Source organism: Mus caroli, unplaced genomic scaffold, assembly GCF_978045245.1.
Source record: "Mus caroli unplaced genomic scaffold, Mus_caroli_1 scaffold_9, whole genome shotgun sequence".
Classification (NCBI taxonomy): domain Eukaryota; kingdom Metazoa; phylum Chordata; class Mammalia; order Rodentia; family Muridae; genus Mus; species Mus caroli.
The window spans coordinates 87,785,971-87,813,678 of NW_028227264.1; the positions used below are offsets into that span (position 1 = coordinate 87,785,971).

The following is a 27,708-nucleotide window of genomic DNA, read 5'->3' on the forward strand; positions in this document are numbered from 1 at the left end:
ACCATTTCCCTGGAATCCTAACTCCACCATGAGATTGTGACCCTACAGTAATTACAGCCTCTCTCTTCATCTATCATCAGTTCTGTCAAGACCATAGAGAAACTTTTCCCATAAACTTGCACTTAGAAGCCAAGGTGAGGCAGTTTATAGCCTATAATCCCAGCACTCAGGAGAATGAGGCAGGAGAATCACTGTGAGTATAAGCACAATGGCAGCCACAGTCTACAATGCATCATGCTACTTTCTATACCTAGGATGGCTAACATGAGCATATGGATATAGTTATATGTGAAAAAGTAGGGGACTTTCTATGTCTTAAAATACTTGTGCCCCCTTTTAAGTACTTGCAGAATTTAGGAATATAATCACTGGATGATATAGGGAAAAGTGTTTAAGATGAAAATTCTACATTATGTATGTCTTCCCAGAATTTAAAAATATTTTTAAACAATGAAAAGAAACAAATCCTTGTTTGATCCTTGGATGTGAGCCATATTTGGATGAGGTCAAAATAGAAACTAAGGCATCTTCTGCTCACTGGTCACTTTCAGGAATATTCAGAATTTTGGTACTTTCCACTTTTTTTTTTATATGAATAGACATCCTGAATTTGATGAGAAAATTTCCTTCCTCTGCCCAGACCATCTTGACACACCCTTCTGGAGCTAAATTCCAAAGCTTTGTAGTCTCCCTGGGAACATTTACCCTACCATGATCATACTAAAAGTCCCCTGCACGTCTGATGTGTCGGCTTCACAATGACATATGTGCTCTATCATTAACACACAGGAAAACAAGGAGAGAGGAATCAAGGGTTCAAGACTAGCCTGGGCTACATAGTAAGATCTCTCAAAAATCACACACACACACACACACACCTTTTTTAAAAAACAGCTTCATGTAGTCCATGCTGGCCTCAAACTCTCTCTGTAGCTGTGGACCTTGAAATTTGTATCCCCTGACTCTACCTTCAAAGTGCCATAGGCAGGCTTACATCATGCCCAGAACTTAGGGTGCCGGGACTTTGCACATGCCAAGCAAACTGTCTACCCACTGAGCTACATACATCTCCAGCACCTATCTTTTAAAGGGGGAAAAGTTCTTAGGTCAGACGTGAATTTTGGGTGGATGAGATAGAAATTTAGCATATTCTCTGGACTTGTTATTAGGAACTTTTTGCAAGTTTCAAGACAAAAAAAAAAAAAAGCACAGAAAACACTACAGTACTAGGCGCAATGGCAGCCACAGTCTACAATGCATCATGTTACTTTCTATACCTAGGTGGGATGGGGGGTGGGGTGGCAATGATGAACGTCTCACACATGCGTGCCTCCGTGCATGGCCAGAGGAACTTTGGAAATCAGTTTCCTCCTGCATGAAAGGCCTTTCATCTGATGAGACATCTCACTGCCCTGGCTTACAAGGGTTTACAGTTTTGTTTTGTTAATGCTTGCTTGCTTGCTTTCCTCGTTTACTGATTTTTGTGTTTTTCAAGACAGGATGGCCCAGTGGTTAGGAGCAATGACTGCTCTTCCAGAGGTCCTGAGTTCAATTCCCAACAACCACACAATAGCTCACAACCATCTGTAATGGGATCTGATGCCCTCTTCTGGTGTGCCTGAAGACAAGGTAGACAGTTGACTCCCACACAATTTGTAACAGCCCTAGTTATCCTGAACTTGCTTTATAGACCAGGCAGGTCTTGAACTCAAAGAAATCTGCATGTCTCTGGCCTCCCCAAATCCTGGGATTAAAGGCGTGTGTCACAAGGTCAGTAGTTTACAGTTTTGTTTTTAAAGATTTACTTTTTGTATATGAATGAGTACACTGTAGCTGTCTTCAGAACACCAAAAGAGGGCACTGGATCCCAGTTAGAGATGTTGTGAGCCACCACGTGGTTAAGAATTCAACTCAAGACCTCTGGGAGAGCAGTCAGTGCTCTTGACCTCTGAGCCATCTCTCCAGCTTGGTCCTAGAGATTTTAACTCAGCCCTCATGCTTACACAGAGACACTTACTCGGTAGTCAGAGCAATCTCCTGATTGCTAAGCTTGTTCTACTTAACATGTCATCATGCTATGTTATCATCTCAAAGGACAATTTCACAAAGAAAACCTCTGGAGAGACGATGAAGCACTGGCAGAAGAGATAACAATGAGGCAAACGACAGGACGGAGACCTGCCCACCCCGTCGGGGAAGCGAGTTATGGACATCTCGTCCGTGGGATTTGTATGATCAAGAACTACCAGGGCCTCCTCTCTCTCTCTCTCCTGGCCTCATAGCTCAGATTCTTGTCTGGGTCCACAGCTTAATGCATGGTAAAAACTGAACCACAGGACCCCAAACAAGAAGGCTGTGAGGGAACATTTCTGGCAGCATTGACAGGGTAGACAGTAGGACCAGAGCGGTGGCTCAGTGGTTAGGAGCACTGACTGCTCTTCCAGAGGTCCTGAGTTCAATTCCCAACAACCACACAACAGCTCACAACCATCTGTAATGGGATCTGATGCCCTCTTCTGGTGTGCCTGAAGACACAATTTATAAAAATCGTACATCTGGATTTTGTAAAGACTTACCTCATGGAAGCCTTAAAGGAGAGTGAAAAAGAAAATTCATTATGTAAACACCTATATTTTCTATTATGTAAACATCTATATTTTCCTTATAAAGTCTGTCCTTTATTATTTAAAAGGAACACATGTCTCATGATGTTTTTCAAGGGATAAAGTGATTTATAAAATGTTTACAAAGCTATAGTAAATATGCTACATAAATATGAACTGTGAAGCCAGCCATGGTACTTCATGCCTGCAGTCTGCACTTAGAAGGCTGAGGCAGAAAAATTCAGCATTAGTAGTTTTAAGGTTAAAATATGCATGTGAGTGTGTTCGTGTCTGCGTGCATATGTGCATACATGTGTGCGTGAGAGTTCCGAGCCAAGTTGGGCCAGATACGGGGTAAAATATCTCTTTAAAAAAAAACAATGAGCCGGGCGTGGTGGCGCACGCCTTTGATCCCAGCACTCGGGAAGCAGAGGCAGGTGGATTTCTGAGTTCGAGGCCAGCCTGGTCTACAAAGTGAGTTCCAGGTCAGCCAGGGCTATCAGAGAAACCCTGTCTCAAAAAACCAAAAAAATAAAAATAAAAAAATAAAAATAAAAAAACAATGAAGAGGGGGCAGCGTTGAGCCTATCTCACCCTCTCAGGCATGCGCTCTCATCTTGCAAATCTAAACCCCTTCTCTCGCAACTCCCAAGCAACATTGGCAATCATGCTAAAAATCCATCAAATCCTAATCCACTGGCTATCTCATGGCTCTCTCGGCACAAGCTTCTCTGCTCACACGTGGACTCTTTCTTCCCCCTCGCACACCCAGCACACTCAGGCCGTACCTGGAAGTTGGCTACGATGCCCATTCCGATGCATCCCACCAATCCAAGCACCAGCGACACCAAGTTAAAAACGGGAGTGCTGAAGTAGCAGGTCTCATTCTGCTTCTCCACTATCTTGTATCTTGTGTACATCGTAGCTGCGCCTGAAAAACAGGAGCACGGTCTGATGACTTGACTCTTTTAATGAGCCACAAGAACACATTCGAGACCTTCTTTTACACAGAATTTCTTGATTATGGCTGGAAGTGTAGCATGAGCCGGGAGGGGGGGGGGTGTCGGGCGGGGCACGTCCTGATTGCAACACATTTTGCTCTTCCCATTATTCTCTGCCCCATGCATCGGACACAGACAGACAGACAGGCAGACACGCACGCGCACACACACACACACACACACACAGAGTCTTGGCTATTTCCACTCCATGAGTCACACCATGTCTTGCTTTTCTCACTTAACAGTGTACAGTGAAGATTCGGCCCAGTCACTGCGAAGTCACAGTCTCCACTGTGATTTTTTTGGGAGGTTCTCCACAGGTTTGTGAGGTTCTAACTCTGTTTCACCCTTTTCTTATAGACGGATTTCCACGTTGTTCCCTGGGTTTTCCAACCAGAAACAATGTTTGATTAGCATCCCTGATGTGTAGGTTTGGGGCATGTTTTCAGAGTAGTAATCTAAGATTTTTTTTTTTTTAAGGAGTCATCAAAATACTGAGGTCATTTAGCAAATGAGCTGGGGGAGTAACCATATGCATACTTTTTAAATAACCAGCCCTCTAACAAGTGAGTGAAAACTAGAATCTTTCATTGGTGTCCCACCAAAAACGGCTAACAACTTCAGTCTTTCGTCAATTTGTATGTCCTCTGAGACGTGCTCGGCCTTATTGCTCTCAGTTATCTCCTTGGGTTTAAACTGTTATGGCTTTGACACATTCGGGCACTCCAGAATCAGGTCTACTGTAAATATTACAAATTTTCTTCTGGTCAGCCTTTAAAATATACAACACACATGTCCCTCGTTATGATAAGGTGGACTTTATATGTATTGACACAGTTAAGGCCATTCTGGGCCTTATCTCAAAATTTTAAAAAAGTAAAAACCTTAAGTAAATAAAAAGGAGGCCAGCAAGTTGTGGTGGCACATGGCTATATTCCCAGCCTCTAAAAGGCTCAGGAGGGGGAACTGAACACTCAACCATTGATTATAGTAAAACAATTACTTGCGCCTCTAAGTCTGGTTTCAAAGACTCATAAACAGGCCCTGGGCCTAGACCACCTTGTATTTCCTTCTCCTCACCTTTCTTACCTCCAAACCCGAGTACCTGAGCAAGTGAAACATTCTATCAAGTTGTACAAACCAGGGCTGGAAAGATGATGGCTCAGTGGTTAAGAGCACTGACTGCTCTTCCAGAGGTCCTGACAACCACATGGTGGCTCACAACCATCTGTAATAGGATCTAATGCCCTCTTCTGGTGTGTCTGAAGTGTACTTACATGTAACAATAAATAAATCTTTGGGCTGGAGCGAGCGGGACCAGAATGTGGCTCACAATCATCTGTACATCTCATAATAAATCTATTTTTTAAAGGAGGGGGGCGTTGGGGGAGGTCTCTCCCTCAATGGGATTCCCAGAGAGTGTTGGTTATACAATAGGCCATGATGGTTCACCAGAGAGGATAAAGGAAGGACTGAGCCCCACATCTGACACCTGTATTCTCAGATTCTCTGGTTTTGAATCAGTGGCAAAGCAACTGGAATCAGTGTGTATTACACTAATTAGCTCATGTCGGGGATTGCATCCAGTCAACTGCTTCTACAGTGCGTCTGAATTATTGAAAACAAACAAACAAACAAATCATACCAGATACAAGCTGGCTTGGTTTTTCCATTTTCCATTTCTCCTAACAGATCAGCAATTCTCAATATATAAAAAGCATCCAAGTCTCCTAAACTGGTTTGGTTTGGTTTGGTTTGAATTTACCGTTCTGAGGATCAAACCTAGTACTGCCCACATGCCAAGCAAGTATTCTACCACTGAGCTACACCCTGGCTCCAAGTGCATATTCACACCATGTATTCCCTGAGTAGATCTGTAGGGTAGCTCAGGGGCATGCTTCTGACCCCAGATGAGGCCACACAAGCTGCCCCTCAAAACACATTTTCCGACACTGCCTTCTGCATTGGATTACACAAGTGCCTTGGCTAGAAATAGTTTTTGAAAAACTAAATTACTCGGAAAATCCATTTCAGGGCTAGAGAGATGGTTCAGTGGTTAAGAATGCTTGTTGCAGGTCAAAGGTTTTGTGGCTGAGTTGGTGTCCCAATCCCAACACTCAAAGCCTTTCCTGGCTATGGAAGACAGCCAGTTCAGGCTCCACTACTAGGAATATCATCCACTACTAGGAATCCTCACTAGGGTCACCCTCATAGATTCAGGGAAATTTCCACTGCAGTAGGTTTTCCCATAGCCCTCCAAGTCCCCCCTATTAAAGTTGTCTCCCCCCATATTATGTCCCTTCTGTTCCCATTCCCACGTGTCCCCATCTCTACCCGTCCCCAGTCCACCCACAAAATCTGTCCTATTTCCCCTTCTCAGGGAAATCCATGCATGCCCCGACCCCCCTGCCAGAGCCCTCCTTGTTCCTTATGCGCTCTGGGTCTGTGGATTGTAGCATGATTATCCTTTATATAACAGCTAAGTGAGTTTATAAGTGAGTGCATAGCATGTTTGTCTTTCTCAGTCTGGGTTACCTCATTCAGGATGATTGGTTTTTTTCTAGTTCCATCCATTTGCCTGCAAATTTCCTTATTTTTTTTTTTTGACAGCTGAATAATACTCCATTGCATTGTCTTCATCCATTCTCCAGTTGAGGGACATCTAGGTTGTTTATAGTTTCTGGCTATTAATTTTGTTATACCATGCTCAGTTGATATCCCTGGGGTGCCTGCTCTTTTTCTGAAGGTTGGGGTGGTGACTGGCAGGGCTGGAGGGAGGAAAAAACTGTGGCCAGGATGTATTGTATGAGAAAAGAATAAATACATTTTTCTATCAAATGCCCGGAGTTCAGATCCCAGCATCCACACTGAGTGACTCACAAGGGATTGTAACTCCAACTCCAAGAGGGCTTGACTCCCTCTTCTAGCTCCTGAAGGCACCGACACACACATGTTTGTGTATGTACACAAATAGTTAAAAAAAAAAAGTATCATAACACGTGCACATTGGTGCATGCACACAGACACAAGTAATAAAAATAAATCTTTTTGTTTGGGGGAGTTTTTATGTTTGGGGAGGTTTTTTGGTTGGTTGGTTGGTTGGTTGGTTGGTTTGGGTTTTTGTTTGATTGTTTTGTTTTGTGTTTTGTTTTTTGTTTTTGATTTTGATTTTGTTTGAGACTGGGTTTGTCTGTGTAACTCTGGATGTCCCAGAACTCATTCTGTAGACCAGGCTGGCCTTGAGATCAGAGATCTGCCTGTCTCTTCCCCCGAAGTAATAGGATTAAAAGTGTGTACCACCACCGCCTGGTATAAAAATAAACATTAGATAGAATAAAAATTTTGACTCCATTTCAGAAATTTGTAATTTAAAAGTACCTCTTAAAATTCTGCCTCAGATTACCAGGTGTGTAGCCTCATTGTAGAAGTATAGCAAAAGCAGGGCGTGGTGGCACACGCCTTTAATCACAGCACTCGGGAGGCAGAGGCAGGCGGATTTCTGAGTTCGAGGCCAGCCTGGTCTACAAAGTGAGTTTCCAGGACAGCCAGGGCTACACAGAGAAACCCTGTCTCGAAAAACCAACGAAAAAAAAGTATAACAAAGCTATATATAATTTTGTTTTTTAAAAAATATATATCTTAGCTTCTCAAAGTAGTGCATAATTCTACTTACCAAGAAACGCAGAGAAGTTTATCATGAATCCAAAAATACCACTCTCTGGAGGAGTTGTTCCTGTGTCACTGAAAAAGAAAATAATAAAATATTTGAATTATTTCAAAAGGAATCTCAATGCCAACCCCTGGGCAGATAATTGGTTCGTTTTAAATTGATCTTTCAAGGTGTTCAGACACTTGAATTGCAAAGATACAAACTGAGTTCATCCTAGGGAATTTTTGTTTGGGCTCTAGAGAAACCTAAAAATTTCTTTTCTACCATAAAAAGATTAAATATAGGGCTAGAGAGCTCAACCTGTTAGCGAAGTGCTTCCTGGACAAGCACGAGGCTGAGTTCAATCATCAGCACCCACGTAAAATACCCAAATGTGGTTTCTCACATTCGTAATCCTAAGGGACGCACTGGCTGTCCAGCCAGCCAGGCTGAATCAGCAAGGAATGAATCGGCCCCCATAGGCTCATAGTAGGGAGTGGTGCTATTTAGGAGGTGTGGCTTTGTATCACTGTGGGGTGGGCTTTGAGGTCAGAGATGCTCAAGCTATGTCCAGCAACACAGTCTCCTTCTGCTGACTGCAGGTCAAACACCACGTTTCTCCAGCACCAGTGCCTGCCTGGATGCTGCCGTGCTTCCTGCCATGATGATAATGGACTGAACCTCTAAACCTGTAAGCCAGCCCTAATTAAATGTTTGCCTTTATAAGAGTTGTCTTGGTCATGCCTTGCCGTGGTGTCTCTTCCCAGCAATGAAACCCTAACTAAGACAGAGATCTGGTCTTGAAGACAGATGTGTGTGCACACACAAGCATCCACACCTGCACCTGCCCATATGCATGCTAGGTGTTTAAAATAACCAGAATAACTGTTTCTCGAACAACCCCACTTGGCAAGCTGCATGTATGTTGCTTCTCGATGAAGAACTGAGTATGAATATTTTGAAAATCAAAGTAACTGGAAAATGTACTTTAAAAAAAATCCCATGATTGAAACAATTAGTTCACATAAAGGCACTACTTTAATCTTTAATGACTGGATTTATGCACAATAGAGTAACAGAAACTAAGCAATACTAGGGAGCCCTGCTAAGTACTTATGGAAACCCCACCACAAGGAAGGCTCCTTCATAGCTGGGCTCAACTGCAAGCAGCCTTTAAGCCAAGAGTTGAACATACCTGCTTGTCTAATCAATTACCTTAAGAGAGGTTCCCATAGAAAAAAATAAGTCTTGGGTGCGGTCTACCAGTCCGTGAGGTGACTCAGAAAGTAGTGTTGAAGACCTGGGAGCATGGCTCAGTATTAAAGTGCCTAGTGTGTACAAGTACCCAGTTCCAGTCCGAGAAAGTGTTGGGCACATCCTATATTTCCTTTTCACTGCTATCAGGTTACAACAGGTCAAGCTGCTTACAAGCCACCTTCCCAGTTTAAAACTGTTGGAACAATGGTGCTCCAGGCATGAAGCAACTTGTGCTGGTCCCGGGTACTTCCACTTTTAAAAATAGCTCTGAAATGTATGTGTTGAAAACGGATCGCGTTGAAAAGGCACACTTCCCAGCATGTGGAAAATTCCACCCGAAAGCCTGTCCAAAGAGAAAGCAGGAACCTCCTGGGTTTTGCAGACGAAGAACTTTAAAAGAGAAGACAGAGAGTCTTAGCAAGCCCCTTGACTCCTTGCTGTTTCCATTGTAATGTCAGAGCTTGGTTAGAAGGAAATACCCCCTCTTCTCCAGCTTCCTACACTGAAGGAGGGCTGGAGAAGGCTACCCACGAGCAGGGTGCCCTTTTGAGCCCAGGGCTTAGCCGGCTAGGGGAAGGGATGAGAGCCAGGAACAGAGTAAGGGCAGGGAGAGCCTGACCCTCAGGCAGCACTTTTGCCAGACGATTAAGTCTGTGAAGAACATCTAGCCTTCCTGTCTCCACCTTAGGGAGTAGAAAAGTAACCGCCAGGGAGGTGGGGCAGAGCACTTGCCAACCATCTACCACCTCACACAGACACGCAGGCAGGGACAGGAGCTAGGACATCTACATGTTTGGAAAGGAAAGGAAATGACATAATGGGTTGGTATTCAAGAAAGTATGTGGTTGGGGTGTAAAGACATTCTGAAAAGTTGCTAGAAAACAACTACGCTGTTACTATTGGTAATTTCACCTTCACGAGGCTAGTTGAATGTGTATGGGTGTGTCTTCTACAAACTCCATTTTATTCAGGAAGAGATCGTGTATCTGAGAGATCTCACAACTTGTTCAAGTTGCAGAGGAATCTTATACCCAACATCCTCCTTGATTCATTCCATGGCTGCCAACGGCAGTCAAGCAAAGCCATCAGAATGAGTGGGCGGAGGAACCAGTGCTGTGCAGACAGAGGTTGAACAGCCAGCTCCAGAAACTGCTTAATTTGCTAGCATCTGCCAAGTCCTTGGGGCAACTGTACCCACAACATGTGAAACAAAGACTAGCAATGTTCCAGACACTGAACATGGAGTTGGAAAGAGGAATCCACGGATGGCTTTCTGATATGATACCTGCTGGCCCCAGCACAACAAGGGAATGCACAGCCATGTACGTGAAAAGGGACCCCTGTGTCTTTGCTGTGTTCCAGGAAGAGATTAAGTAGGTGAGGGCGCAAGCCTCTCAGGAATTAAACTGTAAAGTCTCTATGACAAGCAATGGCATGCACCCTCTATCCGATTTCTCTCCAGAATTCTGAGTGCACAGCAGCTAACATCAATGTGTTAGCTCATACCCCGTAGGCTCACGTCCCCCATCTTTTCATCACCGTAGGTAGTTGTCAGCACCACAACTACTTAAAAAAAAAAAAAACAAAAAACTTTGCCATGACTCTACAAACAGCATTATGATTTATTATTCACTTATCAATGAAACATACTCAAAACAATCAGAATTCATCAACAAAAAGTGGGAGTGGTATGGTTGGTCAATGTTTTCCCAGCAGTGAGGGGCTGAGGCAAGAGGATTACCTCAAGTTCAAGGCCCACCTAGGCTTATGGACTTATGATATAAAACTCTCCCTCTCCCTCCCTCTCTTTCTCTCTCTCTCTCTCTCTCTCTCTCTCTCTCTCTCTCTCACACACACACACACACACACACACACACACACACGCACGTGCGCACACAAATAGAAAGAAAGAAAGAGAGAGAGAAAGAAAGAAAGAAAGAAAGAAAGAAAGAAAGAAAGAAAGAAAGAAAGAAAGGATAGAAGATAGATAGATGGATAGATAGATGGATGGATGGATAGAGATAGATAGATAGATAGATAGATAGATAGATAGATAGATAGATAGATAGATAGGTAGATAAAACTTGAGCATAAAGAACTCAAAACCCACCTACCCAATGATGCACTTCCTCAAACAAGGCCACATCTCTTCCAATAAGGCCACAGCTCTTAATAGTGCCACTCCTGTGGCCAAGTGTTCAAACACATGAATCTATGGGGGTCAATGTGTGTGGTGGTTTGAGTAGGTTTGTGTGTGTGTGTGTGTGTGTGTGTGTGTGTGTGTGTGTGTGTGTGATATCCATAACTGAACTTGTCACTTAGTATGCTAACTATAAAATAATAGTAATAAATGATAAGCAATAGTATTGCGTGTACATTATCATTAGTAAAAGTGAAAGCATTCTTACTATCAAGGAAAGCTGTCTTCACGCTGGGTGTGGTTATGCATGTCCTTAACCCTGGCACTCAGGAGGCAGAGGCAGAGGCAGGCAGATCTCTGTGAGTTCAAGGGCCATCTGATCCTCATATTGAGTTCCATGACAGCCAGGGCTACATAGTGATACCCTGTCTTAAGAAAAGAAAAGTGAAAAAGAAAAGAAAAGAACTTCGTAAATCTGTCAGGTCTCTGATATTATATATTATATGGCAAGTGAATGTTGAGAAACGCATTCCACTTTTTGTGCAAGGGGAAGTCAAGAAAACAAGTGTTTTTTTTTTTATCTTCCTGTTCAAACTCAAATCTAATGATACCATCACACAAGGTCGGAGGGAGAGAAGCTGACCATCCATAGCTATCGCCATATATACTGAATCCGGGGATTCAACCAAGCAAGAATCCAAAACACATTTTGAAATGCATGTGTACTGAATACCCTTGTCACTATCCCCTAAACAATATTGTTCACGGGCTTTTTTCATAGTGTTTACCTTGTATCCTAAGTAATGTAGAGATGACTTAAAGTATACAGGATGCTGTGCGGGGTTGTAGGCAAACCCCAACACATTGAGCAGCCACTGACTTCAGTATCCCCAGATTCCTGTAACCAGAGGCTGTCTAGGAACCAGTCCTTCACAGGTACTGAGGGATGTATTTGGGCAACATAGGTATATCTGGGTGCCTGATTCGAGAAACTGGGAACATGAGAAGGCAGACCAGTTGCTTTCCAATCTAGCTGAGACCCACCTTTCTTATTCCCAAGCACTTCATTCTTTCATCTCATGGCTTCCCAGAGTGCTTGGTCCTGCCCTGGCCTCATCCACTTTACTGGTCTTCTTAAGGAGATACTTATGGTAGGCAGCTGCATGAGAGGAAGTAATGTTTCCTTTGCCCATGGTTTAGAAGCTGTTGAAGCCAGCATACACACAGTAATTCCCAAACAAGGTGTACCTGGGAAATCAATTATGAGCACATTTCCTGTGTTTACATTTATATAAGTTTACATTTATATATGTTAAGCCAACTTTGGATGATTCCAAGAAATCTGAGGAACATACTCCAAACTAAATTTTTGCTAAGGCGGTGAAGAATCACTTAATGCTGGAACAATACAAAGAACACATGCATGACTTTCCCAAGCATGGCCAAATGACATTCTTTATCAGCAGATACATGTGATTTCCCATTATCTAAAGCCAGGGCTGACGGCTCAGTTGGGAGTGTAGACGCCTAGCACAGGGTGTAACATCATTCGTGTTCAGACTGAGGCTTATAAGTAAGTCTAAGGCCAGGTTCAGTGAGAGACTGTGTCTCTATGGAATAAGGTCTCTGGGTACATACACTGGCATTCACTGGCATAGGCACCATATATGATAAATAACTAAATAAATATAAAATTAAAGGCAGTGGAGGAGTGGCGAAGAAAGACAGCGTGTGCCCGTAAATCCCAACACGGAGGCGCTAGAGCAGGAGGATCAGGAGTTAGAGGCCAGCCTAGGGAATTCTGTCTGCTTCCAAAAAGGCAAAAACTCCTGCCTATTTCCAGGACTGGGTTGGCTGTTAACGTTTAACCTTTCCTCTCAACTTGAAAACAGGAGAGCTACACTTTAAAGACCTCTTGACATTTCAGTCTATCGAGAGCACACTAAAGAGCTATCGTAAACCGAACTCCTCAACAATGGCTCCAGAAGAGCCCGGAAAAACCCTAACCGCAGCATGTAAGGCTGTGCTTGCAGGACAATGGGGAAATGCTTAAGGAGGCAGCAGGGAAGAGTTCCTAACCTTGTCCATTGAAATTAGTTTTAGATAGTTGTAAATGTTCAGCCTGTCTTCCTACTTTTTTTTTTTTTTTTGGTTTTTCGAGACAGGGTTTCTCTGTATAGCCCTGGCTGTCCTGGAACTCACTTTGTAGACCAGGCTGGCCCCAAACTCAGAAATCCGCCTGCCTCTGCCTCCCGAGTGCTGGGATTAAAGGCGTGCGCCACCACGCCCCGGCTTCTGTGTCCCTACTTATAAAGCCTTGGGCAAGTCACTTTTTAAAGAATTCATTCTCTCTCTCTCTTTCTCTCTGTCTCTCTCTCTCTTTCTCTCTCTCTCTCTCAAGTAACAATACTAACTACTTTGTGTTGGGCCTTTTGTTTTTATTTTGAAAGCTGTGTCTCATTCCCTAACCCTGTCTCAATAGGCTTTCACTATGGAGACTAGACTGGCCTTGAACTGACAGTATTCCACCTCCCCCTGCCTCTCAAGTGCTGAGATGATAAGTACAAGCCACCACGCTCAATTTTTCCTTCAGACAGGCTCGTGCTATGTAGCCCAAGCAGGCCTCAGATTCACAGAGATTCACCTGCCTGTGCCTCCCCAGCGCTGTGATTAAAGGCATTAAGCCGCATCCTGCCTGTGTTTTTGATTTTGAAATGAAAAACCGGATCAACTTTTTTTGTCATTTACTCTGCAACTCTGGATCCCACTTTAAAGTGTCTGAATTCTACAGGTAGCCCAGTTTTCTGCCACTTGTTTATTGAGCAGGAATTAGGGTCATGAGGAACAACATAGGTGGTTAAATGCTGAGCAAAATCAGACTCCTCGTAAACAGTACAAAAGTCCAGGCTGGGACCCAGAACCAACAAAACGGTGGGGTTTTGGAGTGGAGGATCACGTTTGAGATACAAGCACACTTTCAAGGTAGGGCACCCTTTAAGAAGGTAGCCTAGATGTTATGGATGGAAGCCCATATGGATAAACTGATACCCAAGAACCTAGAGAAGGAAAAGACACACTCCAAATTAAGCGTGGTTGGCTGTGCTTGATAATGTGGGTGTGGCCTAATCCCATGAGGGTGGCTTTTATTTATTCTTGGTTTTGATGTGTTTGCATTAAATGGGCTCATAATGCACACACACAAATGTTATATTACTCCAACGTTCTACATGTAGCTGGTGTCTGATTTTATGTTGTAAATTTAAGAGTAGGGTAGAGAGCCAATTTGTTTAAAATATTAAAAACACGGGGGGGTGGGGAATATGCCAGTAATATTTTTATAATGTCTTACTGACCTCAGTGGCCCTCTGCAACAAACATTTTTTATTAGTCTCTTTATTTGAGAGGCTGGTGATTACTCTAGGACCTGATGCATGCTAACATTTCCTTTTTTGTTTTCTTTTCTTGAGACAGTGTCTCAAGTATGTTGTCCTGTCAGTCCTGCGGCTTGCTATGTAAACCAGGCTGGCCTTGAACTCACCAGCTGAAGTCTTCCTATCTATCTCAGCCCCCCCCCCACCCCCCACCCCCAGACCTCAATCAGTATCTTGACTCTGCCCCTGGACTGCGGAGATTAAGTACCAAGCTAGCATACCCAGCTTCCGATTAATCTTCAGGCAAGCTGATACAAGTGTGTATTCTTTCTCTCCATTGTTGCTAACTAAAAATAGCAAGCTTTGTTGCACATCTTGCTTTTAGCCCACGTAATAAAGTATCCTGGAGATTTAAGAGCCTGGGGATACAGGGCTTCAAAGAGAAGACGTCATGTAGCTCTTGCTGGAAGCACCACTTTCTCTGGCTAATCTATGTATTTAGCAAGTTCTTTGTTATGGCTACTTAGCCGGCTTCCAAGCTTCCTGAAAACAAGCTTGTGGCTCAATAGGAGAGACCTTGCCACACACCCTAAGCTAGAGATTGCTCCCTACCACACATAATGTGTAACTAAATGAGTGACTGGAAACACTGTGAGCTACCTCACAGGTATGCATTTCTTTCAGACAGGTGGGCAAACCTGTAGGATACTTGTCAAAAAAAAAAAAAAAAAAAAAAAACTGTACAACTGTTACACACATGATGTGTTTCTCATTTTCATAGTTTTTGGTTTGGTTTGGTTTGTGTCTGTTTGTTTGCTTGCTTGTTCTTTTTACTAAAGCCCTCCCATACAATTTAAAATCAGGGGCTGGAAAGAAAGTTCAGTGGTTAGGAACACTGTCTGCTCTTCCAGAAGACCTGGGTTTGATTCTCAGCACCTCCATGACTGCTGACAACCAGTCCGAGGGGATCTGACACTCTCTAGTCTCCCAGAGCATCCAGCATGCACATGGTGCACAGACATACATACGTGCAGGCAAAATACCCATTCACATAAAAAAAGAACATATTTAAAAAATTTTTTTTTTTTTTTTTTTTTTTTTTTTTGGTTTTTCGAGACAGGGTTTCTCTATATAGCCCTGGCTGTCCTGGAACTCACTTTGTAGACCAGGCAGGCCTCGAACTCAGAAATCCTCCTGCCTCTGCCTCCCGAGTGCTGGGATTAAAGGCATGCACCACCACGCCCAGCATATTTAAAATTTTTAAATCAATTTGGATTCCCAGGAAAAAGTCTGTGTCCCCATCCCCATTCTCCCGCCCCCATCCTCACTGCCCCGCACACACACCCACTATGTTGCCAATAGTGTGTTATCAAATGAAAAACAGCATCAGTGAATTCCAACTGGAATCATTTTTATGGCTGGGTTTGAGTATCTTTCCTTGTCTCAGAATCATCTGACCATTTATGCAACACATTAAAGAATAGCAAGGCCTATTATCTAAGCACTTGAGAGATGGAAGCAGGAAGACCAAAAATTCAAGGTAATCTTGGCTTCTTATCAAGTCTGAGACTAGCCGGGGCTACTCGAGACTTGATGTCAAAAGACAAACAAAACCAAAAAGGAAAAAAAAAAAGGAAAAAAAAAAATCCAACAGTGTTGTCTGATAAGGAAGCTAGACTTTAAGGTCATCCTGGGTAGTGGTTTCCCTCTTATTTCATAAATGCGCTAAAAATACCAGACCACCACAATGGCCAAACAGTGAAGGAACTCACACTGAGGAACCAAGTCCCCAATTGACTGGTCTTATCCTACTGAGATCCACCATGACCTTGGCTAAACAGATGGGGGAGGGGTATTTGTTTTTGACCAAGCAAAGGGCCTGGAAGGTACTAGGCAAAGACACTTGCCACTGGGCTCCACCCACTGTCTAAGCTTTTGGGGTTCGTATATTTCAGATTTGTTAGGAGGCAATGGGTGCTGCAGTGAATAAGGGACTGGGAATAACGCCTGTGGTTCGCCTCTGCTGCCTTCAAGCAGTTGGACCATCGATGTGGTTGCCCCTCGGGAGCTGAGGAAACACCTTGGAGATCCATAGACGAGTGAACCACACCGTGAAACAGGCAGGTTAAAATTGCAAGCACGTGGCCTCAAAGACCGGTCAGTGGGCAAAACGCACTTGCTGCCAAGCCTGAGATCCAGAGTTTGAGCCCTGGAAACCACATTAAGTAGAGAATGGAGTTCAACAAATAATTGTCCTCTGGTCTCCACTTGTATATCATGGACTTGGCGCGCGCGCACAAGGATTGGTTATAGGAGTCCAAAGTGGTCGAATGCAATTTTAAATCTTGAGCTACCCTGCCAAACATTAGAACGGGCTTTGCTGACATGATGTTTAAAGAAAGGAGAAGATCTGGAGATAGCTAGACAGCCAGTGCCGTGGCTCTGAAGAGATGTGCACGTGTCTACAACACAGGGAGCAGGCCGCTAGACATTGCTCCATCCTCAGCACCAGAAGCAACAACAAAAGCAAAGAAAGCTCCAGGACTTGGGAGCCAGTGGTTTTTAATCCCAGCTGCTTGGGTGGCTGAGGCAGGAGGATGGAGACCCCCAGCATGGACTACAGGGGGATGCCCAGTTTCAAAAAGGAAAAAAGGTGAGGGAGGAGGAGACATGGCTAGAAGTAGTGACCCAAGCCTGGAATCTCAACACTCAGGAAGCTAAGGCCAGAGGAATGTCACACGTACGAGGCTAGTCTGGGCTACATAGCAAGAACCTGCCTCACAAAAACAGACTCAAGGCAGACACAGAAAGGAATATTGGTGGGTCAGAGGAAGTACAGAGTGGGAAGGAGAGAAGAGAGGAGTGGAGAAGAGGGAAGGGAGGGGAGAGGAAGAGCCGGAAGACCCACCGAGATAAATAGTAAGCAGAGGACTTTTTTTGAAACAGGGTCCATCTTGTCGCCCTGCATATCCTGGAACTCACTATGTGCATACTAGGCTGTACACAGAGATGGGTCTGCAGAGGGCTTTTGTTTGTTTGTTTGTTTGTTTGTTTATTGGTTTTTCGAGACAGGGTTTCTCTGTATAGCCCTGGCTGTCCTGGAACTCACTTTGTAGACCAGGCTGGCCTCGAACTCAGAAATCCCCCTGCTTCCCTAGTGCTGGGATTAAAGGCGTGCACCACCACGCCCGGCTGCAAAGGGCTTTTGTAACTTTTGTTCTTTGTCTTCCTGTTCTGCCATGCTGGGGATTAATCCCACAGTTTTGTACATGTTTGGTAAGTGCTCCTATCTACTGATATAGCCCTGGATGTCCTGGAACTCACTGTGTAGACCAGGCTGGCCTCGAACTCACAGAAATCCTGCCTCTGTCTTCCAAGTGCTGGAATTAAAAGCCTGTATGACCTTTCCTACTTTAGTTCTTGATGTCTGCTTCAAGATGTCTAGCTCTTGCCTGTATCTGGCCATTATATCAAAGGCTTAGAGACAGCCCAGTGCCCACCCCTGCTGCTAAAGAGGTAATAATCAATCCCACATCCCCAGGCACACTTGGGCAATCATGTTTGTTTTGGATTATAGTTCCTACCGATGTGAGGTCATTGCTCCACTCTGGTTATCTCCCATAGATAACCAGATTCACTTTAAGGGAATGCCACTCATAACCGCATCCGACACAATGGTTCCAGCCTTGCCTCTGACAGCCTGGCTGGATCCATATCACATAGTAGCTGGGAGTGAACTTCAGATCTAGGCAAAGCATAGCTATTACGTCCTCAGGAGGAGAGCAAGGACGAGAAGAGCTCAATCTTATACACGGCCAAGCAAGTGGATCGTGGTTTATTAATGAGAGAAGGGACAAAGGTGCTGGCACCCAGGACTGAGATGTGTTCTGAGGAACCATTCCAAGGGTTTTTCAGGGACACAAGGCCAACTACTAAAGTCTTCTTCAGGGCTGGAGAGATGGCTCAGGGGTTAAAAGCACTGACTGCTCTTCCAGAGGTTCTCAGTTCAATTCCCAACACCCACACAGTGGCTCACAACATCTGTAACGGGATCTGATGCCCTCTTCTGGTGTGTCTGAAGACAGCTACAGTTCTCTCTCTCTCTCTCTCTCTCTCTATATATATATATATATATACATATATATATATACAGATATGTATATATATATCTGTATATATATACATATACATATACAGATAGATAGATAGATAGATAGATAGATAGATAGATAGATATAGATAATCTTTAAAGTCTTCCTTAAAGGACACAGATATCCAGATACCCCATCACAAAATTCGGAGATGTTAAAGAGGATCAAGCTGTTGTGAGGCTATGCCAGTACCTGGCAAATACAGAAGTGGATGCTCACAGTCATCTATTCTATGGAACACAGGGCCCCTAATGAAGGAGCTAGAGAAAGAACCCAAGGAGCTGAAGGGGTCTGCAACCCTATAGGTGGAACAACAATATGAACTAATCAGTATCTCCCCCACCAGAGCTGTGTCTCTAGTTGCATATGTAGCAGAGGATGGCCTAGTCGGCCATCAATGGGAGGAGAGGCCCTTGGTCTTGCGAAGATCATATGCCCCAGTACAGGGGAATGCCAGGGCTAAGAAGCAGGAGTGGGTGGGTTGGGGAGTAGGGTGGGGGGAGGGTATAGGGAACTTTGGGGATAGGATTTGAAATGTAAATGAAGAAAATATCTAATAAAAAAAAAAAAAAAGGAGGATCAAGCTGTTGCCCCAGCTGTGGATAAAGGATCTTCAGGAAAGATGGAGACTAAGTAGGAAACAAAGGAAACTTCACAGGTTTTGACAACTTGAGGGTTCTGACTTTAGATGCACCAGGTCCAGAGGAGTATGAGGCAGGTCCATCCTAAAGGTACTGCTGTTGGCACAAGGGGACCAGGGTAGCTCTCACACCAATGACCTACTGGTGTATCTCCACCAGTTTAAACCTCCATTTTCTTTCATGGAAAAGAAATTTTAGCTGTTAGAAATGAACCCCCTGTGGTGGTGAAGACTTTTAAATCCCAGCACTAGAGAAGCAGAAGGTAGACTTGTGAATACCACCCTAGACTTCGGGCCAACCTGGGCTACATAGGGAGATCCAGTCTCAGAGACAGAGAGGGGAAGAGGGAGGGAGGGGAGGAGCCAGGAGTTGTTGGGAAGAGAAATCAGTGAGCAGTTTGCCACATGCCTGGATCTTCTTACAATAAATGGTATCTTAGGAACTCTCCTTGTCTGAGTGTCACCAAAGAAGGCTCTCCCCAAGATTTTACCCCATACCCCACGTCTAAAGGTGCCACCAGCTGTCTAGCTGTCCGCTAGATGCGGCTCTGAGCACTGTTTCTCATTAAAGGCAGAACCCACACGTGCTTCCTGACTCTCTAAACTTGCCCGGGGATCCCAGAGATTATCTTGTCACACCTTTCCACTACCTCAAGAATTTCCACTACTCATGCCTGGCTTGGACGCCTTCCCTCCCTCTCAGCTCCCCTGGTCCCTCACGCTCCTCTTGCCCCTCACCTGATATAGGGGAGAAAGGGGTTGACGTGCCCAGAGAGCACCGCGACCACGTAGGAGATGATGAAGGCTGCGGACGACCAAGTCACCAAGAGGAAGGGGACGAAAGCCATTCCCCTGAGGAAGCACAGCATCGCGGTGAGAGGGCGCTGAGCTCGTCGGACCAAGAAGCTGGCTTGCTGCGGACTGCCTGGAGGCGGTGGCCAAGACACAGACAGCTAACGGCGCGGCGGGACAGAGGCTCCGCGACGGCCCGGGCAGGCCCAGCCCCGGAGGGAGGGAAGCGCTCAGAGACCCGAGGGCGGAGAGCGGACGGGCAGCCGGGTGGGTGGGGCGCGGGCGGTCTTGGCTTGTTGCGAAACCGGTGAAGTCATAAAGCGGCAGCCTGGTCCCGCGGAGCTAGAGCGCGCAGCCACCTCCCCGCCCACGCCACGCCACGCGGGACCGCTCGGCTTCCTTTCGCTTTTGCTTGAGACAGCGACGGGTGGGTGCGGCGGGAGACGCGGGACCCCGCGAGGCTGGCCAGCTCTTGGGCAAGTCCCGCCAAACTGGCTGGATTCCCAACTCCTCCTTCCCTTGGGGGTTTTTCCTCTGAGCCTCTCTCTCCAGCACCCACTGAACTTCCTTCCAGAGCCTGGCCACCAGTGATGCGCACCCCATCGGGTCGCGCTATGGGTTCTGGAGTTCAGGCAAAGGGGCTCAATGATGTTTGGGTCACTGGGCATGGACGTCACACACACCTTTGTGATAAGCACCGGGAAAGCCAAATCGCGTAGTAGCCAGGCCTGATAGCACAAGTCTGTCATCCCTGCTGCCTGACTACTAAGGAGGCTGAAGCAAGAGGATCACAAGTTCAAGGTCTGAATGCGCAGCTTAGTGAGCCGCCCTCTAAAGAGCTGGAAATGTAGCCCAATGGTAGAGCACTTGCCTAGAATGGACAAAGGATCTAATTCAGGCAAGTGACAGAAAGGGTTGGATTCAGCCCTGGCCCACCCACCAAAAGCTACTTGGAGTATATATCTGTTCCCACCAATTCTACTTCGAGTATTTATTTCCTAGCAGCAAGACAAGATGACTTGATCCATTTCAGATCCACCCAACCAGGCACCAAACCAATCGGTGTTCCTGAAGCACTGGCTAGCTCTGCGGGTCTGAGCTATAGTTTGGGAATTCTGAGCACCACTTTTGGCCATAGATGACCTAATACAGGTTCATCTCAGCCACATAAATGTGCCTTGTGTGCCATACCATGCTAGGGAATAGCCTACAGGGATTAAACACCATCAGAACTAGAAAACGGATCTACTGGCTATGTAGAACAGGATTTTAAAAAAACGAAATAGACCAGATCAGAGCTGGGGACCCAAGAGAATAACAGAGCTTTCAAGGGGACATCTGGGGCTGAGCACATGACCTCGGGCTAGCACCCTACTACATCCCTGACTCCAAAAGGAAATAATTAACCAGACCCAAACAAGACTGCTTTGGCACGCCAAGGAGACAGCAAAACTGCACAGACTGTAAATGCTTGCTTCTTTAAGATATTTAAATACCCATGAGGCAAGGGGTGACTTGGTTTTAGCCAGATGTGGAGCTCACACCTGCAATCTCGACACTTGGAAAGGCTGAGCAGGACAACCAAGAGCTCAGAGCCAGACTGGGCTACACAGTGAGTCCTAGACACACATGGGCTACAGAGATCCTGTCTCAAATATCACTCAATCATGACTGTGGGGGGAGGGGGGGACTCTTTGGACCCATTTAAAAATCTTCAGCCGGGGTCTACAGAGTAAGTTCCAGGACAGTCAGGGCTATTCAGAGAAACCCTGTCTCAAAAAAACCGAAAAACAACAACAACAAAAAACCACCGTTCAGCCAGAACGTCTCCTTACAGCATCTGGAGAGCCAGTCCCTCAGTCACTTCAAGCTTATAGAAACCTGGGCCTAAGAGAGGGCTCCGTGGCTGCAGGGGCTTGCTGCCAAGCCTGATGACCTGAATTCCATTTCATGGGCCCACATAATAGAAGGAGAAAACTGACTGCCTTGAGCTATCTTAGACTTCCACACACATGCTACAATACCCTCAAACACACACGTGTACACATGCACACACCACCTTAGATATCACAAAAGCTGTCATTCACAGTATTCATCATACATCTTTACCTGGTTTCCTGTGTTTTGAAAACCCACTCTCAGTCTTCTGCCCCATCTCCACTCCCCACCCTATGTCTCCTTTTTTACCATTAGTAAAATTTAGATCAAAATGAAATTCTCCCTTAGACAGAGGACTAATGACCCCACAAAAGCACTCCATTTGATCACCTTATATCTTTGTTGATTGTATAATGCTCTACAAACCCCAATTTGACAATTATTGTTTTTGCTGTTTAGGCTCTCTCTCTCTCTCTCTCTCTCTCTCTCTCTCTCTCTCTCTCTCTCTCTCTCTCTCTCTCTCTCATTTTTGTTTTGTTTTTTAGAATCTCTCTGTGTGACCTAGGCTAGTCTCCAGCTCACCTTGAAATCTCACTGCTGTGAACAGACACCGTGACCAAGGCAAGTCTTATAGAGACAACATTTAATTGGGGCTGGCTTACAGGTTCAGAGGTTCAGTCCATTATTGTCAAGGCAAGAGCTCAGCACCATCCAGGCAGGCATGGTTCAGGAGGACCTGAGAGTTCTGCATCTTCATCTGAAGGCTGCTAGTGGAAGACTCACCTCCAGGAAGCTAGGGTGAGGGTCTTAGAGACTACACCCACAGAGACACACCTACTCCAACAAGGCCACACCTCTGAATAATGTCACTCCCTGGGCCGAGCATATACAAGCCATCACAGGCATTTTCTCAATTAATGAACAAGGTGGGGGGGGGGGCAGCCCATTGTGTGTAGTGCCATCCCTGGCCTGGTAGTCCTGGGCTCTATAAGAAGCCAAGCTGAGCAAGCCAGGGGAAGCAACCCAGTAAGCATCATCCCTCCATGGCCTCTGCATCAGCTCCAGCCTCCAGGTTCCTGCCCTGTGTGAGTTCCTGTCCGGACTTCCTCTGGTGATGAACAGCAATGTGGAAGTGTAAGCTGAGTAAACCCTTTCCTCCCCAACCTGCTTCTTTGTCATGATGTTTGTGCAGGAATACAAACCCTGCCTAAGATACAAGGTAAAGCTGTATACCCAAAGACAAATGCAGACTACTTAAGGCATTTTTGTTAATTACAACGAATAGGCTAATTTTGAGGAAAGCCAGCATAATGATGATTCATTTCAATTGTCAACTTAATGATATTAGGAGATAGCTAGAATATTAATGTAACACACCGTGGATGTGTCTCTGAAGGCATTTCCAAAAAAGGCTTAACTTCAAGCAAGCAGCACCATCCCATGGGCTCTGAGTGAATAAAAAGGAGAGGAAGAAAAGGCCAGGGGAACATTTTCCCCCTCCCTCAGGGCTACAGATCAAGCTGGTCTACTGTGTGACTTGCCTGCCATGGTGGGCTGAATTCCTGTGAACTGTGAGCCAAAATAAGCCCTTCCACGTTTAAGCAGCCTTTTCTTAGGTAATTAGTCACAGCAAGGACAGTAATGACTGCAAGTGGGTATGGGGACTGACAACCAAAGGCTGCTGGCGCCAGAAAGCAAAGAGGCAATTAAATCCAAGGCAACACCAAACTCAATCTATTTAGACCTGCCAACAAAAGCATGTCTTGGGTTTCAGGAAATTAGATCGTATCGGTCACAATGGAAGACAGAAGGGTTGAACTGCTATGCTATGCAAAAGCCTGCAGCCAACTTTAGGTACCTGGGCTTTCTCTTTCTCCCACTTCTCTATACGTTTACATATTTATGTTGTGTGTGCACACATGATAGCTTGTGCTCAGGCCATGGAATGTGCGTGAAGGTCAGGACTACTTAGAAAAGCCAAGTCTCTCCTTCTACCATGTGGGTATGTGGATTCTGGGGAATCCAACTTAGAGCATCAGGCTTAGCCACAGAGCTCTCTTGCTGGTCCCCAACCAGGACTGTCTCAAAATCTATCCACATGTCAAACATTAGCTAAGAGACACAGGTCTGTCTTCATCAGCCTTTGTAGAGACTTAGTTCTTAAAGAATTTGGAATAAGCTTATTAGGGTTTTTTGTGGGTTTTGTTGTTGTTGTTGTTGTTTTGTTTTGTTTTGTTTTTGTAATCTTGTCACAAGCTATGGTCATCTGAAAAGAGAGAACATCAACTGAGAAAATGCCTCCTGCAGACTAACTCGTAGGCTAGCCTGAGGGGCATTTTCTTGATAAATGGTTGGTACAGGAAGGTCCAGTCTACAGTGGATCATGCCACTACTTACCAGGCAGTCCCAGGTCATATAAAAAGAAAATTGAGCGCATGGAGAGACAGCTAAGTAAGCAACGTTCCTCCATGGTCTGCTTCGGGTCCTGCCTTAAGTTCCTGTCATGACTTCCCTCTGTGATCAAGCCTTTTCTTCTTTGTGGAGAAAGGTTTTGGTTGGTATTTTATCACAGCAAGAGAAACCAAACTAAATAGGATGCATGCCAGGACCACCTGGCAGGCAGGACAGCAGCTATGACCCATGTAATGATAGTCATTCATAGCAAGCTGGATCCCTACAGGTATACAACTATAACTAACCGTGTGCGTGTGCGAGCGTGCGTGTGTGTGTGTGTGTGTGTGTGTGTGTATGCGTGCATGTGTGTGTGTGTGTGTGTGTGTGTGTGTGTGTGTGTGTGTACAGCACATGGTGTCAAACAGCCCTGAGAGGACACTGTTCTCTTTCACATAATTGCCATACAGCCGATCTTCCCAACTCCTAGTTTTACTTTGTGCACCACTACGCCCCCCCCCCTTTTTTTTTTTTTTTTTGGTTTTTTGAGACAAGGTTTCTCTGTGTAGTCCTGGCTGTCCCAGAACTCACTCTGTAGACCAGGCTGACCTTGAATTCAGAATTCCGCCTGCCTCTGGCTCCCAAGTGCTAGGATTAAAGGCGTGTGCCACCACTGCCTGCCTGACAGTTCAAACAGCTGTAAGCCATTAAGTACTTTCTTGGGATTTGAACCCGGGGTCCTTTGGAACAGCAGTCATTGCACTTAACCATTGAGCCACTGCTCCAGCACCATGTCCAACTCTTACTTCTGTATTTAAAATAACAGGGAATACTTTGACTTTGCACACTTCAGTTATTTTCCCCCGGAGAGACATTGCCCTGCCAAAAGAGCGAGTAAATGTCTTAACCTATGAGAGCATCCTAACTCACCTGAGGATGGCATGGTTTTCTTTGCCATCCACTAACATGGGTGTGTCTGTCAAACATTACTTCCATCTTCATGGGAGCTATAAACTACTGAATTTAAGTTGTTTTTTTTTAAGATTTATTTATTTTATTTATATGAATACACTGTAGCTATCTTCAGAGGGCATCAGACCACATTATAGATGGTTGTGAGCCACCATGTGTTTGCTGGGAATTGAACTCAGGACCTCTGGAAGAGCAGTCAGTGCTTTTAACCTCTGAGCCATCTTGCCAGCCCTGATTTTATTTTTTATTTATTTTTATTTATTTATTTATTTATTTATTTATTTATTTGTGCTTTTAACCTCTGAGCCATCTCGCCAGCCCTGATTTTATTTTTTATATTTATTTATTTATTTATTTATTTATTTATTTATTTATTTATTTATTTATTTTGGTTTTTCGAGACCCGGTTTCTCTGTATAGACCTGGCTGTCCTGGAACTCACTCTGTAGACCAGGCTGGCCTCGAACTGGGAAATCCACCTGCCTCTGCTTTCCAACTGCTGGGATTAAAGGCATGTGCCACCACTGCCCGGCGCCAGCCCTGATTTTAAATTTTAACCTATACTCCCTTTTAAAGTCCATGATTGCTTATTCCTTACTAGTTACTACCTCCAGCTTCTAATTTTCCCTTCTCACTGGCAGAATCCCATTTATTCTGCCTCTCCCCAGAGGATTATTAGATCGTAGCCTCCTGGGCAGTTATGGGTGCTATTTGAGTTGATTCGGACCCATTTGTGAAATATGTATCTTCTGGTATCTATAGAAATGCTGTTTGGGGGAAGCTGTCTTAAAATCTGATGAGATGATTGAACTCCATCAGCTGTATTGGAATATGGAGTCACTGACCTTAGGAAAAGAGACTTTGATAGGGGTTGAGGTTGGTGAGAACCGGTGTTTCCAGGTTCTTGGTTTTATTCAAAAAAAAGTAAAGGCTCATGAAGGTTTCCTAAAGAAACAGATAACTTTATTTGGAACTGAGCAATAGCACAAATTAAACAGGGCTGTACTGTCTGTGCATAGGCATAAATGATAGAGTGTTACTAAGGGTGAGGAAAAATGTCTGTCCTCAATGAGCGCTCATGCACAGACGTTAATTTCTTTTGATGATGTACAATGGTTATGTAACATATCAATAGGCGGGCTGGAGAGATGGCTCAGCAGTTAAGAGCACTGACTGCTCTTCTAGAGGACCTGAGTTCAAGTCCCAGCAACCACATGGTGACTCACAACTACCTGTAGTGAGATCTGATGCCTTCTTCTGGTGTGTCTAAAGACAGCTACAGTGTACTCATACACATAAAATAAATAAATCTTTTTTAAAAATATAAAAATATCAATAGGCAAAAATGGGAAAAATATATACAACTCTCTAATCATAATTTTTCTATAAATTTAAGATTATCGCCAAGAAAATATTTCTTCTAAAAAAAGCTATAATAGTTTATGTGCAATGAACTCAATGTAAAGTTCTTCAAATATAACATACACATACACACACATACACACACACACAGAACACACAGACACACACACAGACACACACACACACACAGACGCACACACACACACAATTTGTTCTAGAGATTGAAGCTAGAGCTTTGTAAACGCCAACCACAAACTCTTCCACTGAATGGCAACCCCTGTGCTGAGCTTCTCATAGTCCTAATTTTACACTTCAGGCCAGGAGTGTCAGTCTTTGTAATCCCAGCACTTAGCATGTGAAAGCAGAAGGGTCTGAAGTTCAAGGTTAGCCTCTGATATCTAGGGAGTCTGAGGACATCCTGGGCCACATGAGACCCCATTTCAAACAAAACAAAAATTTTCATATATTTTAAGTCTCTTAGTTTATAGTGGGAGAGCTGTCTATCACACATCCAAGATCCTAGTACTGGCAGATCCAGTGTCTGGTAAGCACCTATTTCCTAGAGTTCACCCTCATGTGTCTTTTTATATCAGGAACCTTGCTCTTGTGCTGTTTTCTTCTAAAAAGCATGTGTGCTGAGTAGTATTGTCATCAACAAGGAACTTGAGCCAGCTAGGCGACAAGACACTCAGGCAGGTGTATAAAAGCATCTCCAAATGGAATTAGGTAAGGTGAGAAGACCCTCCCTGAAAGTGACCTGCCCCTTCCAAGTGAGACCCCCATAGAGGAGGTAGGAAGAAGGAAGCCGTCTTGCTTGCCTGCTGTCTTGCTTGCCTGCTCACCTTTGCTCCTCGTTGGTGAGCATGCTTGCATGGATTCCTGTTGGCCCTTCTGCAGTCCCTTTGGCCCATCAGACTCCAGCGTCCTCAGCTCTCTGGCAATCTTCAAGGCCTGTACCTCCATTCCAATGGCTCTCTGGCAATCTCCAAGACCTTTAGCCCCAAACCAGAGCTGCTGACACCCTCCTCCCCCAGCTTCATAGATTGAGCAACTGTTGTGTTCTCTGCCTTTACACTTTGTAAGCAGCTATTGTTGGATCATTTGCTTAACCCTCAGCTTTTATCATACACATGCATTTTATCTGTTCTGTTCCTTTTGAGAACCCTGTACAATACAGGGCACTAATTCCATCAGGAGGGCTCTATTCCCATGACCTAACTTGCTCCCAAAGATTTTTCCATCTAAGACCACCCCACTGAAGTTTCAGGTTAGGACACAGTGATGGTTTGTATATCCTTGGCCCAGGGAGTGGCACTATTAGAAGGTATGGCCTTGTTGGAGTAAATGTGGCTTTGTTAGAGTAGGTGTGTCACAGTAGATGTGGGCTTTAAGACCCTCATCCTAGCTGTCTGGAAGTCAGTCTTCCACTAGCAGCCTTCAGATGAAGATGTAGAACTCTCAGCTCCTCCTGCACCATGCCTGCCTGGATGCTGCCATGCTC

At 44.8% G+C, this 27,708-nt stretch overlaps 1 protein-coding gene across 3 annotated transcripts in view; it reads right to left on the bottom strand.

Annotated features, from left to right (window-relative positions):
• Dram1 (DNA damage regulated autophagy modulator 1) overlaps positions 1 to 27,179 on the bottom strand; it is a 42,899-nt gene extending 15,720 nt beyond the window's left edge. For 2 of the 3 annotated variants that reach the window (XR_003837828.2, XM_021174176.3), the window contains exons 1-3: positions 19,551 to 19,871; positions 7,278 to 7,345; positions 3,392 to 3,534 (exon numbers count right to left, since the gene is read on the bottom strand). Coding sequence is in view for 2 of the 3 variants with exons in the window: in XM_021174176.3 (XP_021029835.1) it covers positions 3,392 to 3,534; positions 7,278 to 7,345; positions 19,551 to 19,681 (342 nt within the window). In the remaining variant the exon portion in view is untranslated. Of the gene's footprint in view, positions 1 to 3,391; positions 3,535 to 7,277; positions 7,346 to 19,550; positions 19,872 to 27,049 lie in introns of those variants that run through there. The other variant, XM_029482949.2, reaches the window with a different exon arrangement.
• Positions 27,180 to 27,708: the final 529 nt, after the last annotated feature.